This window comes from Dermochelys coriacea, chromosome 3, assembly GCF_009764565.3.
Source record: "Dermochelys coriacea isolate rDerCor1 chromosome 3, rDerCor1.pri.v4, whole genome shotgun sequence".
Classification (NCBI taxonomy): domain Eukaryota; kingdom Metazoa; phylum Chordata; order Testudines; family Dermochelyidae; genus Dermochelys; species Dermochelys coriacea.
The window spans coordinates 190846747-190862650 of record NC_050070.1 but is presented as its reverse complement, the minus strand read 5'-3'; the positions used below and the strand labels follow the sequence as shown (position 1 = coordinate 190862650).

The following is a 15904-nucleotide window of genomic DNA, read 5'->3' as shown; positions in this document are numbered from 1 at the left end:
TGGGGCTGAGCCTTGGGCCCAAGCCTGCTACCCAAGCCCAGGGCCTGAGAAGGCAGCAAGGGCCGGGGGGGAGCGTCCGGAGCCCCACGGCAGGAGCCTGCCCCCTGCCATCCCAGGGCTGAAGCTTGACCCCATGGCCCCCGGGAAGATGGGGAACCTCATGGCTGTCTTCTCCTCCAGCGTTTGTATCTCCAGAGTGGGGCAAGGCCCAACACCTGCTGGTGGCCCCAGGGGAGAGGCCACTGCTTTGCCCTCCCCTCCATCATCGCCTTGGAGGCTGTAACTGCAAGAAAAGCCTATGGTGGCCACATTTGAGAACCGCTGCCGTAGGTGGTTGGAACAGGAGCGTCTTTTCCTTGTGTGTTCCCAGAAATTCCATGGTTTTGAAGACATGCCATCTGCCTCCTCTGAGCACCAATAAATCCCTCCCTCTCAAGGTTAAGATGAATGGGGAATTCTGTGAGGTGAATTTCAATGTTTCCTGGGCCCCTTCTCCCATCACAGGAAGATACAATATGATCCAATGATGGGGCCTGATTTTGCAGTCTTTGAGAGATGAAATCAATGGGATTTTTGCCTGTCTAAATACTCCATAACCTCACCATTAATTTTCAAAAGATTCCCAACTTGTTTAACATTACCCCCTTGAGATTTTTCTCTGAAAATTCCAGGTGTTTTTGTGTGTGTGATTTGTTGAGTATGACACATCTGCTGAACTAGAAAAAAACAATCACAAAGTGACACAGACTATTGGAGGATGGGAAGGATTATTTCCCTGCATGTGCAACATCAATGTTACTTACTAAGCTCAAATCAGTTGTACATATGCAAACTTACTGAAGAATCAAAGGTAGTTACACACATGATACTGAAGGCCTAATTTAGCCTACAAAACTTTTAAAAATATTTATTATTGATGTGTGAGGAAAAATGAGACAGATTCCAGGCTGAATTTGCTGAGCTATTAGGAAAAAAAAACATTTTAAGTTATAACATGGGTACATTTGAAACTGTATCACTGACAGGCAAATAGTGGTTGAGCTGTTCAAATCCCCTCTTTACCTCCCCACCTCACCCCAAAAAACTTAGTTTTTTTTTGTCAAAATATTTTGTCATTTTTACAGAATCACATTTTAGAGTAGAATGTTTTAAGAGTATTTTAGTTCTGTTCATCACTTTTTCTCTGGAAAGAGTTGGTTACATTTTATAGGCTCCTGGGAGAGGGACTATCTCATTCAGTATTTTTATAGCATTCAGCATAAGACTCTTGATTCTATTTTGGACCTTTAGGCTACCAGAATACTACTAAAAATTCTTATGGAACTGTTCCATAGATAATTTTGAAGCAGGACTTTAGGAGTAGGAAAATTTTTCAAACTTTATTTTATTTATTTAGCCTTACATAAAATACTTTAAAAAATAAATGCCTATCTCATGCTCTATGCACCTTTTTATGAAAAATGCTTCCAAAAAACCCCAAAGGAGGTATTTACTTTACTTTTTGAATATTTTCTGTAAGAGATTCTAATTTCAAACGAGCATATTGAGAAGTCTACATATTTAAGGTGCAGATGGAGTAATGAATGTTTTAGAACTGCAGTGATACACAACACACATTTGAAATTACAATCTGTCCCTAAGGGTGGCTGGCTATTTTATTATTTTTTCCTTTCTTGCAGAGATCAGCAGCAGCAGGTGGATGAACTAAGAAATGAGTTAAAGCGAATGTCAGAGAAGGCATGCATTCTTAAAATAAAATTAGAAAAAGAAAAGGTTTCCAAACAGGTGAGAGCTCTGAAACTGCATGGATTCCTAGAAATAGGAAATCTATTCATTCATCTAATCTATTAGTCATTGCAGGTTTGTTCCCTATGGTGCATTTCTCTTTTCAATCAACTTTTAGCATGTCCAGATGAGGGTATCCCACCACTTCACTTGGGATACTAGTCTACTTTATTAAAAATCTGTCTGGATTTTTCTTCTCATTTACCTTATTTTTCTTTTCTTAATTTCATCCTACCCTACTACTGTAAACCTATACACTATACTAAATTCCTGTCCTTTTCTCACTCCCTTGATCATCATTGTCACCAATTTCGCTGAAGAAAAGCTGAGTGCTGTATTAGGAGATAGGCTGTGAAAAGTGTACACAAGCATACAAAAAACAGAATCAGTATATTAAGGTTCTGATCTTGCATCCTTTGAAGTCAGTGACAAAACTCCCTTTGATTACTATGGACATAGAACCAAATACATAATGAGATAAATAGCATAATTCCCCATTTTCCTGACAGCAATTCCCAGATTCCGTTAATGCTGACTTTGTACAGCAAAATGAGGAAAAGTTGATGATTAACAGTCAGGAAGACAGTAGCTGAATGGTTCTGCTAAAACAGTACAGCTTTTTTCATGCGCGGAGGGAGGTTTTGCGATACTGATACAAAGGACAGCTTTGATAGTGTAGCTGAATCCACACTAGGAGCACTTTACTGATATAGGATACTAGTATTTTCATACCGGTAAAGTGCTTCTAGTGAGCCCAAACATATTAAAATAATCTTGCTGGCTCAGAGGATTTTTTGTTCCATAAGAAGAGTAGTCTTTTGAACTTATGCAAGGAAAACAGACTAATATTTTTCCATTTTTTATGTTATTCTTTATTCTGCTGGACAAAAAGTAATGGCTTTCAATTTGCAATACTATTCAAAAACTTGAATAAGTCTTTTGAATTTGTATGTACTATTTAGTATTCTAGTAGCATCTTGAAGCTCCCATCAAGACTGAGGTCTCATTATGCTAGGTACTGTACAAATATATATATATGAAGATACAGTTCATGTAACAAAGAGCCTAATATTTTAAGATTAAAATTCAGGGGTAATCCAAATAGAGTACATACAACTAAATGCCCCAAGAGGGATTTCAAGTTCTGTTGCTTAGGTGTACTTCCCCAAAAATAATATGGATGTGTTATCTTTAGCAGAGCTCTGAGAATAGGAGAGTCAGTTGCCTAATGCATAAATCAAGCAGTCCTCACCTACATCTTTTTTCTCATCTCCTACACCTTCCTCCATACACTGAATCCATGACTACTCCCGTAATCTTCACTTCTTTCTACTACCATTTAAGCCTTGAACAGCCTCCTAGTCAATGCTGGCAAAGCACTCTTCCTTCAAAAACCTTAAAATAAACATACATAATATTTGTGAAGCTTTCTAGTTATTGAGACCACATCCCACCTTTTTATTACACAGACTTCTACTTTTACATTAAACGTCTCAGGAAAAAACCTCATTTGTTCACAACAGTTTAGCCATTGTACAGTGCTGAATACATCTTTACTGTATCAATCCCCTTATAAAATATTTAATCCTTATGCAAACTTCATAAAACCATAACCACAGAGTTATGGAAATGATCAAAGTAATTTAAGTATTCCAGTACTCTGACAGTTTGTACATGCAGTTAATGACACTGTTATCATTTAAAAATGTACTGTATGCATTTCACAAGCCACCTTGTCTGACAAACAGTAGGTACAAACTCAGCATATCCATCACTATTCATGTATTCAAAATTATATACATATTGATAATGGATATGCTAAAAGATCCTTAGCAAGTTTTGTATATCAGAGTCAAGGATGTCTGTAAAATGTGGAAGGTGAATTTTTACATGTCACTTTTACAGTTTAAACTAATTGCTTGTTGTTTGAGAGTAATTTTCACTGAGTTTTCCCCTATAGTTTCACAACACTGAAAGTCAATAAGACTTAGGCTCCTTTGTGCCTGTGTCACTTTTGAAAATGGGACCTGTGCACTATTGAGAATTTTACCCTGGCTCTTATTAAAGACTAAAATATTAATATTCTTTCCCAAGGAAAACTCTCATCTCTAATGCAGTTTTAAAAAACATTTTTAACACTTTCTGTTCTTACATATTTGCACAATTAGTTTACTATGAGAAATAATTAGCTCACAGGATTCCATTTTAAACTCATTCTTGTACTGATGTTAATTTATATCCAACAAAGCCAAAATCTCAATTTTAATACATTTATAGTCAATACAATTTCAGAATTTTTAAAATAAAATATAACTTACTACACCATTTTCTCAGCCCTCTTTTTCCATTAAAGTGAGTAAACATGATTGAAAGGTCAGAATTCTATGCATAGTTATAACATTTACAGTGATTTGAGAGACTAAGTCAAGCTGCTACAAAGTAAGACAGGTTAGTCAACGTCCAATTATTTATAAGCTACCCCTTTTCTACCAGGAGAATACTTTCTAAGAACATGACCAAAAAAACTCAGATGTGAAATTTAACTATGTCTTTATTACGAATTAATGAGTTTTAAAGGTTCTAATTAATGTTCAACTGAAAGTGTTTTCTAATCTAGTCTTGATTAGTAAAGTAGAAGCCTGATTTAACACACATTTTAAAAAAAGCTTTATTCTTTTAAGAGACTACTGCGCCAGTTAAAATTCTTTATTGATACAAGAAAGATTGATGCTCCAATAGTAAAATAATTAAACCCATCAGGAACAAAGAATGCAGGCAGAAACTGAACATTTGATGTAAAGTTTTCTAACAATCTTAATGTACATCCTAGTCCTCAGTTTCCTCTGTTTCTGCAGCAGAGGGAGTCCCATCCAAATTTTAGTTAATCCCTCATCTGGTGCATGGGCATGTTGAGAAAAGTTTCTCAGAAATGTGTACTGGTTCAAGTGTAGCTCAAAGAGTTTTTCATTCACCCCTTCACTGTGGGCTGTTTTTTCCTTTCCCTCTCCCAGAGCAGCTACATATAATCTTACTGAGCAAGCAGTAGCAAAAATGCTTCACTACACTGTCCCCCAGGAGCCAGGGCCCTATCTCCTATGCTCCTAACCTTGCCATTGTACACAGCAAGAGTCCAGAGGTTATTCTAAAATCCAGGGCTCCAGTATACCAGCCATTTAGACTACTACCCAACCTGAGGCTAGCAATAGCTTGTTGTAACGGTTTTGTCTAGATCTTAGCAATTCTGTTCACCACAAGTTGCCTAAGTACTAACTCTAGCAAATGCACTTAAAATATAAACATAATTAATGAGGCTTGCAATGGAAATTGATGTTGAAGATCTCTATAGAAACGTGAATTAAAACTACCAACATCCATTATGCTACTTATTCCTACACACGGAGAATTCGTGTGCCACACACTTTTTTTTTTTCTCAGCTGAAAATACATTCTGCTGAAAAATCCTGCACGTACACCTTTCGCCTACCCGGAGCCACTGTGCGCCAAGACAGAGAGCATCTGCTCCTGGGCGGGAGCAGCCCCAGCTGCGGTTAGGGAAGAGAAGAAGCTGCATTCCTCACAGTGCCCTCTCCGTGGGACCAGCTCAAGAGGCACAGGATATGGGGGCCAGACAACATGGGGCATAAGGGGCTGTTGTGGGGAGTCACAGACTGAATGAGTGAAGCTAGGGGTTAGCCAGCATCTGCATGGGGGAGGCTCCCTAACAATCCCTCCCTGACCAGAAAACCCCCATTCCATACTTTTCCCACCCACACCCAACAACCCTCCAAGTTCACACCCAAGCTTCTTCCCAGCAATTACTTTCCCCTCCCTCAGCTCCTCCATTACCCCAACTCCTCTCAAACCTTTGCACCGCTTCTGAGGGGGGGCGGGAAATACATTTCTGTAGGTTAAATGAATTACTGAAAGTTATGTATTCATATGCCTAGTAAGGAATCTATTTGTCAAAACTATCCTGAATCTTTGCTGTTGTCTGTATTGTTACAAACATACTTGCTAACAGGTCTTTTGAAAGAAATTACCAAAATAATTGAAACCAGCGTGATTATATTGTGTTATTGCAATGTTGTGCACAGAATTTTTAATTTTTTGACACAGAATTCCCCCAGGAACAGCTAGTATAAGTATGCAAGTTTAACTAGCTTGGGTGCTGCTGTGGGTTTTTGTTTTTAAGAAACAGGCTACTTAATTGAAATGATTTATTAATAGCTATCCGTATTTTTCCTTTGCTGTAGTACATTACAACTGTATGATCTGTTCTAACATTGAAGGGTTCAACACGGTATACAAGAGCATTCCAAAAGAATTACAGCCTGAACTGAAAATGATTCTGTGTTAATCACATCTAATATTAATGTGAGTGAGTCCCGACAGAGGAATCTGAAGCTTTACTTAACTTTGCTTTACAGAAAAGTATGACTTTAGTACAGAGCTCACAAAAGTAAACAGATTTGAAGACAAAATGTATTTTGTTAATAGTCTTTATGCAATTATGGTTCTCAATGTATCTCAGATTTTATGGGGGAAATGCCAGATTTAACGCCTGAAGTGCAGCAGGAACAATCAAGTTAGCAGTTAACTCATCCATCTCCATGATGATACAATGAAATGGGCAGCTTTCTTCTTGTTCCCTATTTTGTGGGATTATTAATAGAAAACCCTATCTATTTAATGGCAACACAGATGTTTCTTATCCACTGACGCATTGCTGCTGTGTTAAAATCAGGCTGAATTTTCTCACAAAAGTTCAAAAAGAAATTACACTGAAACACGGGAAGTTTGGATGTAGCTTTTAAAATACAGAATTACTAGAATTTGATACGCTATTATACCTGGCTGGAAGTGTGCCTGTACTAACTTAGCTCACTAGGCCCTAGAGAGATGTTGATAAAAATGAGCATCCTTAACCGTGCTTGGCTGGAAGATACATAGGGCCTAAAGCATGTGCACTATAAACCAGAATAAAACATGGTCCTCCGGCCTCTGATGAGGAAAAGTTCCCAGAATGGTGGTGGTGGGGAAAACGGCTTATACTTTCTTGAAAACAACATTAGAATAAAGGACAAATAAACACTGGTAACAGCATTTATCTGCTTACAACTCCAGTTGAATGTACCTTCCTTCACAATGATAATCTTGTTTCTTAAGATAGTCACCTTTTTATAACAAAGGACTGAAGTCTTTCATTTTTCTTTGCGGTAGTGGAAGCACTAATTTTACCAAAAAGCAGCCAAAAAAATGAAGTATTTTAAGGGCTCTTCAATATACAATTTTAGGAGGCCTCTGCTAGAAATGCTTCAGTTTTCCTTCTCAACACCCCCTCTCAAAGGCCTCATATCAAGCCAATTCTTTCTCTAGTAAGGAGGACTGGACACTGCTACGTGTAGAATTCATCAGCACTATTCCTTCAAGTGACCAAAGTGAGCCGCTAGAGATGCAACACATTGACTTACCCAGTTGCCTCTACAGAACTCCCCCCAGCCTGAGATCTCACAATTGCCAATAGTTTGCTGGGCAGGGCCACAAATGTACAACTTTAAGTGAATCAAGCATGCTATTAAAGTTTGGGTAAATTATTTCGTTATCTGTTCACCCATCACCAGCAGCAAGATACCTGATACAGTCCTAACAGTGTTCTTCTACGATTTTCAGAATATCAAAAGGATTATTGATAAGTATAGTTCAATCACTAAATTTTATCCATGTGCATCACAGATCCTGTTTATCTCCACCTATCACAGTGGAGTCAGAGGTAATGGGAACCTTATTCATTTCAACGAAAACAGACTCAAAGGCAGCTTCTTGCTCCTCTAAAGTATCCGCATCAGTGGCTCCTCTAACAGGTGTTGTGTTGGTAAAAGCTGGCTGCTGCTCTGTAACAATCTCCAGCTCCACTGTTTTCCGACCTCTTCTTTTACCCAATATTTTGATGTAATTAGCTGGCACAAGTCCTGTTGTTTGACCATCGCGACTAGCCAAAAGCCAGCCACGTACTTTGGGTTGTTGTTCTAATAAGAAAACTAAGTCATAGTTACAAAGTAATTCAAAATGTGTAACAGTTATACCATTAAAACATTTTCCTAGAGTTTGAGATCTCAGCAGACATCAGACATTATTCAAACCTCAGCAGAAACATGGCGAATACTTGAAACCTACAATTAGTGCTATTAAATCAACAACTAGTCACATGACAAGCCAGATAACTGTTCATGGGGTGTTTAAAGTGCTAATATTTATAGAAAATCAAATATAGAAGTTTATATATTAAAATTAGGGCCCTACCAAATTCACTGTCCATTTTGGTCAATTTCATGGTCATGTGATTTTAAAAATTGTAAATGTCATGATTTCAGTTATTTAAACCTGAAATGTCAGTGTTGTAATTGTAGGGGTCCTGACTCAAAAAGGAGTTGTGTGTGAGAGTGGGGTTGCAAGGTTATTGGAGGGGGGATTGCGGTTCTGCTACCCTTACTTCTGCAGTGCTGCTGGCGGCAGCGCTGCATTCAGAGCTGGGTGACTGCTGGCTGGGAGCCCAGCTCTGAAGGCAGAGCCACCACCAGCAACAGTGCAGAAGTAAGGATGGCATAGTATTGCCACCTTTACTTCTGCGCTGCTGCTGGTGGAGTGCTGCCTTCAAAACTGAGCAACCAGCCAACAGCCACTTCTCTCTGCCTGCCCAGCTCTGAAGGCTGCACAGAAGTAAGGGTGGCAATACTGCAACCTCCCCTAAAATAACCTTGAAGCAACCCCCTGCAACTCCCTTTTGGTTCAAGACTCCCAATTTGAGAAACACTGATATCCCCCACGAAATCTGTATAGTATAGGATAAAAGCACGCAAAAGACCAAATTTCATGGGGGGAGAGGGGAACAGATTTCACAGTTCATGATGCGTTTTTCATGGCCGTGAATTTGGTAGGGCCCTAATTAAAATATATCCAAAAAAAAGTAGGGCTGTCAATCGCAGATAACTCAAGCGATTAAAAACAAATGAACTTGATTAAAAAATAAATCACGATTAACCGTAGTTTTAATTGCGCTGTTAAACAATAACAGAATGCCAACTGAAAATTTATTAAAATATTTCTGGATGTTTTTCTATATTTTCAAATATATTGATTTCAATTATAACAGACTATAAATTGCACAGTGCTCACTTTATATTATTTTTATTACAAATATTTGCACTGTAAAAAAGAAAAAATAGTATTTTTCAATTCACCTCATACAAGCACTGTAGTGCAATCTCTTTATTATGAAAGTTCAACTTACAAATGTAGTTTTTTGTTGTTGTTACATAACTGCACTCAAAAACAAAACAACGTAAAAAACTTTAGAGCTTACAAGTCCACTCAGTCCTTCTTCTTTTTTAGCCAATTGTGAAGACAAACAAGATTGTTTACATAAGGGCAGGTCTTCACTACCCGCCGCATCGATGGGTAGTGATCGCTCTATCAGGGATCGATTTATCATGTCTCGTCTAGACAAGATAAATCGACAGGGGAGCAGTAGTGGTCGACTCGGTGCCATCCTCATGGCCAGGTAATTCAACCTAAGATATGCCGACTTCAGCTACACTATTCGTGGAGCTGAAGTTGCATATCTTAGGTCGACCCTCCCCCCAATGTAGACCAGGGCTACATTTATGGGAGATAATGTTGCCTGCTTATTTACAATGTCACCTTAATATAAGAAATTCGCATGGCACTGTAGCAGCCGGCATTGCAAGGTATTTATGTGCCAGATATGCTAAACATTTGTATGCCCCTTCATACTTTGGCCACCATTCCACAGGACATGCTTCTGTGCTGACAATGCTCATTAAAATAATAATGCGTTAAAGTTGTGACTGAATTGTATGTTTCCTGCTCTGTGGTTTTATCTGCATCTGCCATATATTTCATGTGATGGCAGTCTCAGATGATGACCCAGCACATGTTGTTCGATTTAAGAACACTTTCACTGCAAGTTTCACAAAACTCGAAGAAGGTACCAATGTGAGATTTCTAAAGTTAGTTATAGCACATGAACCAAGGTTTAAGACTCTGAAGTGCCTTCCAAAGTCTGAGAGGGATGAGGTATGTAACGTGCTGTCAAAAGTCTTAAATATGCAAAACTCCGATGCAGAAACTACAGAACCTGAACCACCAAAAAAGAAAATGAACCTTCTGTTGCTGGCATCTGACTCAGATGATGAAAATGAATGTGCATCAGTCCGCACTGCTTTGGATCATTATAGAGCAATACCAGTCATCAGCATGGAAGCACATCCTCTGGAATGGTGGTTGAAGCATGAAGGCATATACGAATGTTTAGCATATCTGGCACGTAAATATCTTGCAACGCTGGATACCAATAGTGCCATGCGAACGCCTGTTCTCACTTTCAGGTGACACTGTAAATAAGAAGCAGGCAGCATTATCTCCTGTAAATGTAAATAAACTTGTTTGTCTTAGCGATTGGCTGTATAAGAAGTAGGACTGAGTGGACTTGTAGGCTCTAAAGTTTTATATTGTTTTATTTTTGAGTGCAGTTATGAAAAAATATTCTACATTTGTAAGTTGCACTTTCACAATGAAGAGATTGCATTACAGTACTTATATGAGGTGACATGAAAAATATTTCTTATGTTTATCTTTTTTACAGTGCAAATATTTATGATAAATAATATAAAGTAAGCACTGTTCATTTGGATTCTGTTGTAATTGAAATCAATATTTGAAAATGTAGAAAACATCCAAAAATATTTAAATAAATGTTTTTTCTATTAACAGTGAAATTAAATCTCATGATTAATCAAGATTATTTTTTTAAATAGCATGATTAATCAAAATTTAAAAAAATCTCATGATTAATCAAAATCTTTAAAAATTATTTGACAGACAAAAAAAAGAGACAACGGGATTTGTCAATTCTTGTTATAGCAGTTCAATTAGAGGCTAAAAAAGGTACACCCCTTTTCCAAAGGATACAAGATATTTTCTGTAGAGGAAAAAAGTACTCTGAAAGTCTTTTTGAAGATTACACTCTTCACTGTAATTAACTACATGCAATTGATTACACAAAGTATAAATACAAAATGTCTTAAGTATTACTGTTCGTATACTTCCATGTATATCTTTTTTTGGCCTACACATACTCAAAAGATTGGAATATTTGCATTTATCTACAGGATTCAGTGTGCTGTATGTGACAACTATCCTCTTCTGAATAGCACAGTTTCCTCAGTGATTATTACAGTGGCCACATTCTGCCCTCAGATGCACGTGTGTAGATTTCACTAAAGTCAGGTGGGAGCCAGGTAGAATACATACCAGCTTAGAGAAACTGACTTTGTAATAAGACAGAAATGCAAACAATTTACCTGTCTCCGAAGGACGCCAAGAGGATTAATGTTTGAAGTGTTCTGAACATGAAAGCGCTGCACTGAGCTAACTTTTGTCACAGCACTGTCGCATGGCCCATGAGGAAATATGAGGAGTACAGTGGTTGGTGAAGATGCATTGTGTAAGTGATCTTTGGCATGTGTCAAAATGAGTTACTGTACTGGCCAACATTTTAGGGAAATTAAGCAAAACGCACTCAAAGAGACTGGGCATGTTGCTTCTCTAGAGCATCCACACAATCACTGGCCTGTTGAGTTGGGCCAATTAAAATACATCTCTTTTGATCTCAAAGGGCTGTCAATAGGACTTCATTCACAAACCTTAAAAAGTCATTGGAAGTTAGAAAGTAAATCCACAATAAATCATAATCTTACCTTTGGGTGCTAATTTTAGCATGTCACCAGCACGAAAAGAAATTTCTTCTTCTGAAACAGCAGTGAAGTCATATTCTGCTCTTCCAATTACATGATCATCATCTCCGTTTGCCCAGTTACTAGATGCTATTTCACAGAAGAGTTAAAAAGCAGCATAATCATATGGATCTTTAAAGTAATTTATAACAGAAAATGAATTTTTCCACAAGTATGCATATACTAAATATAATGGGTCACAGAAACATTTAACAGGTTTCAGAGTAGCAGCCATGTTAGTCTGTATTCGCAAAAAAGAAAAGGAGTACTTGTGGCACCTTAGAGATTAACAAATTTATTTGAGCATAAGCTTTCGTGAGCTACAGCTTACTTCATTGGATGCATTCGGACTGTATTTTCCACCGAATGCTCTCAGATCTTGGGAGACAGACCAGTCCTTGCTTACAGACAGCCCCCCAATCTGAAGCAAATACTCACCAGCAACCACACACCACACAACAGAACCACTAACCCAGGAACCTATCCTTGCAACAAAGCCCGTTGCCAACTCTGTCCACATATCTATTCAGGGGATACCATCATAGGGCCTAATCACATCAGCCACACTATCAGAGGCTCGTTCACCTGCGCATCTACCAATGTGATATATGCCATCATGTGCCAGCAATGCCCCTCTGCCATGTACATTGGCCAAACTGGACAGTCTCTACGTAAAAGAATGAATGGACACAAATCAGACGTCAAGAATTATAACATTCAAAAACCAGTTGGAGAACACTTCAATCTCTCTGGTCACTCAATCACAGACCTAAGAGTGGCTATACTTCAACAAAAAAGCTTCAAAAACAGACTCCAACGAGAGACTGCTGAATTGGAATTAATTTGCAAACTGGATACAATTAACTTAGGCTTGAATAGAGACTGGGAATGGATGAGTCATTACACAAAGTAAAACTATTTCCCCATGGTATTTCTCCCTCCCACCCCACCCCCCACTGTTCCTCTGATATTCTTGTTAACTGCTGGAATTAGCCTACCTGCTTGTCACCATGGAAGGTTTTCCTCCTTTCTCCCCCCTGCTGCTGGTGATGGCTTATCTTAAGTGATCACTCTCCTTACAGTGTGTATGATAAACCCATTGTTTCATGTTCTCTGTGTGTGTGTATATAAATCTCTCCTCTGTTTTTTCCACCAAATGCATCCGATGAAGTGAGCTGTAGCTCACGAAAGCTTATGCTCTAATAAATTTGTTAGTCTCTAAGGTGCCACAAGTACTCCTTTTCTTTTTAAGAAACATTTATGTAACACTTTAAATCTTAAAAGTGTTGCACAAACATTTATTGCAGGGCCATACATATATGGCACAACACAATTACCAACATTTTCAGGTGCTTCAAGTTACGCTTCTGAATCCACATTTCGGCCTCTGCATATAAGTGTCCTGGTTTGCAGAATTTTCTATTCCAAGACACCAGATTGATGGATTGACTGAATAAAGCAAGCAAGCGCCCCAAGTTTTTCCCCCCCAGTTCAATAAAGAACATATTATTAGTATAGTGCTATATTGTAATACCTAGTTGAATCTTGCTGCTAAAGAAGAGTTTGTTTCACATAAAAAACCTGATTCTGCAGCTGTATACATATGAAGCAGCTGCAGAACTCAGCCCTAAAATCTTACCCTCCCTAGAAGTAGAAGCTCTTTCATAGAGAACTGAATGGATCAATTAACATAGCATCAAAGAGTAGGCTATTTTAATACCTTAATCCCCATCTCCCTGTTTAATTCAGCATTTTTAGGCTATGATTTACTAATTTCTTTGTGGCAAAAACATGAATAGTTTATTTTCTAACATACACTCTCCTCACTTTGCTGATCTCCTTTACCTGTTTCTTCATCACTGTATGTGGAGAGCAGCTTCCAGATGAGGTATGGACCCCCAAGAATAACAGCAAAGAACAAGAAAATGGGCCAGGATTTTGCTGAGTTAGCTGTCCGGTCCTCTGGGCCAATGCGAGCCACAGTTCCTTCACTTTCAGCCCACAAATCCTCATTCTCAGAGCTCTTCCGCAGACCCAGCAGCCGCTGCAGCTGTTTGTAGAGGTATCTTATAGTTCTGACTAATGCAAAAGCCGAAAACACTTTTGTGAAGTGTATTTTGAGTCGGGAGAAGTGATTGGCTACATCCAACACAGCCCTGAAACTGTTATAAACAGCTGAAAAGGTAGCATCCATCATCATACTGACTGAGGCAAATGCATGCACAATACTTTCAATGGACTGAAATGCACCTCTGCTGCTCTCTTCAGCCTGCTGAACAAATCTGCTGGGAGGTAGATCGTCTGTACGAAACCGGTTATAGCCCATACCACCATATCCATAACTGTAAGGGCTATAGTTTCCATAAAAGGAGTTTCCATATGTGCCATAGCCTGGAGAAAAGGAACTGCTGTATGCAGGTCTGAAATTGCTCAGGCTACTGTTCCCTGTCTGCTGTGATGGTCGTGGCAAAATAGGCGGAGGTACTCGTGTGGGTTGTCCAGGCCTGGTCAGCAGGCTGGCACCCAAATCAGCAGACCTAAATAAATTCAGAGGTTCAAGATCAGTACCCATAATCATTAACATTATCCCCAAATCTTCATGAACTGTGGGGGACAGGAGAGCAAAGTCCATGTGACAGAGTCTCTCTCCTCCTAGGGGCGGGAAGAAGCGGTCTGTGGCAGGGTCCCTGGCAGGAAGTGGCAGGGGTCCGTAGCAGAGTCCCTGGGAGGGAGTCTCTCCTGCCCCCAGGGGAGAAGGAACGGGGCAGGGTCCGTGGGGGGGGGTCTCTCTCCGCCTGCATGGGGGGCGGGACAGGGTCCGTGTGTGGGGGGGTGTCTCTCTCCCCCTGCATGGGGGGCGGGACAGGGTCCGTGTGTGGGGGGGGGTCTCTCTCCCCCTGCATGGGGGGCGGGACAGGGTCCGTGTGTGGGGGGGTGTCTCTCTCCCCCTGCATGGGGGGCGGGACAGGGTCCGTGTGTGGGGGGGTGTCTCTCTCCCCCTGCATGAGGGGCGGGGCAGGGTCCGTGGGGGGGGTGTCTCTCTCCGCCTGCATGGGGGGCGGGACAGGGTCCGTGTGTGGGGGGGTGTCTCTCTCCCCCTGCATGGGGGGCGGGACAGGGTCCGTGTGTGGGGGGGTGTCTCTCTCCCCCTGCATGGGGGGGCGGGACAGGGTCCGTGTGTGGGGGGGTGTCTCTCTCCCCCTGCATGGGGGGCGGGACAGGGTCTGTGTGTGGGGGGGTGTCTCTCTCCCCCTGCATGGGGGGCGGGACAGGGTCCGTGTGTGGGGAGGTTTCTCTCTCCCCCTGCATGGGGGGCAGGACAGGGTCCGTGTGTGGGGGGGTGTCTCTCTCCCCCTGCATGGGGGGCGGGACAGGGTCCGTGTGTGGGGAGGTTTCTCTCTCCCCCTGCATGGGGGGCGGGACAGGGTCCGTGTGTGGGGGGGTGTCTCTCTCCCCTGCATGGGGGGCGGGACAGGGTCCGTGTGTGGGGGGGTTTCTTTCTCCCCTTGCATGGGGGGCGGGGCAGGGTCCGTGGGGGGGGTCTCTCTCCCCCTGCATGGGGGGCGGGGCAGGGTCCGCGGGGGTTGTCTCTCCCCCTGCATGGGGGGCGGGGCAGGGTCCGCGGGGGGGGTGTCTCTCTCCACCTGCATGGGGGGCGGGGCAGGGTCCGCGGGGGGGGTGTCTCTCTCCACCTGCATGGGGGGCGGGGCAGGGTCCGCGGGGGGGGTGTCTCTCCCCCTGCATGGGGGGCGGGGCAGGGTCCGCGGGGGGGTGTCTCTCCCCCTGCATGGGGGGCGGGGCAGGGTCCGCGGGGGGGGTGTCTCTCTCCCCCTGCATGGGGGGCGGGGCAGGGTCCGCGGGGGGGGTGTCTCTCTCCCCCTGCATGGGGGGCGGGGCAGGGTCCGCGGGGGGGTGTCTCTCCCCCTGCATGGGGGGCGGGGCAGGTCTCTGAGGGTGTATCCTCGGGAAAGGGGGGGGTGCACTCACTGGAAGGCCGGGGCCGCGGTTCCCGCCAGGCGCCGGTTCTCCCAGGGCTTGGGAGGCGGCGGCTGAGACGCCATCTCCCCCGTTCCGGCTCCGCTGCGCCCGCCCGCCCGCGCCGCTCCAGCCCAGCCTGCTCCCTCCCTCCCCACCTGATCGCGGCCTTGCCAGGCCTGACGGGGGGAGCGCCGAGCTGCTCATCCGCCGGAGGGCGCGGCGACTCCGGGCCAGGCCGGGCGTTCGGATCGACGTCTCTGGCTGCCGCTGCTCCGGCCTCCCCCAGCTCGGCGGCTCTGCTGACCTTCCCTCCCCCGGAGGAGAGCTGA

The 15904-nt window shown here is 42.4% G+C and overlaps 1 protein-coding gene across 3 annotated transcripts; it reads right to left on the bottom strand.

The window, feature by feature from the left end:
* Nucleotides 1–603: 603 nt before the first annotated feature.
* On the bottom strand, nucleotides 604–15731 carry PEX13 (peroxisomal biogenesis factor 13). Of its 3 annotated transcripts, none has more exons than XM_038396725.2 (4): nucleotides 15585–15731; nucleotides 13443–14134; nucleotides 11562–11687; nucleotides 604–7811 (listed from the first exon to the last, which is right to left on the bottom strand). In XM_038396725.2, the coding sequence occupies exons 1-4, from the start codon at nucleotides 15656–15658 to the stop codon at nucleotides 7513–7515; spliced, it is 1191 nt and encodes a 396-aa protein (XP_038252653.1). In that variant the 5' UTR covers nucleotides 15659–15731; the 3' UTR covers nucleotides 604–7512. The 3 variants fall into 3 exon arrangements, with proteins under 3 accessions (XP_038252653.1, XP_038252652.1, XP_043367900.1); XM_038396724.2 differs by having other exon boundaries at nucleotides 604–7823; nucleotides 15585–15723; XM_043511965.1 differs by lacking the exon at nucleotides 604–7811 and adding an exon at nucleotides 10581–10844 and having other exon boundaries at nucleotides 15585–15723.
* Nucleotides 15732–15904: the final 173 nt, after the last annotated feature.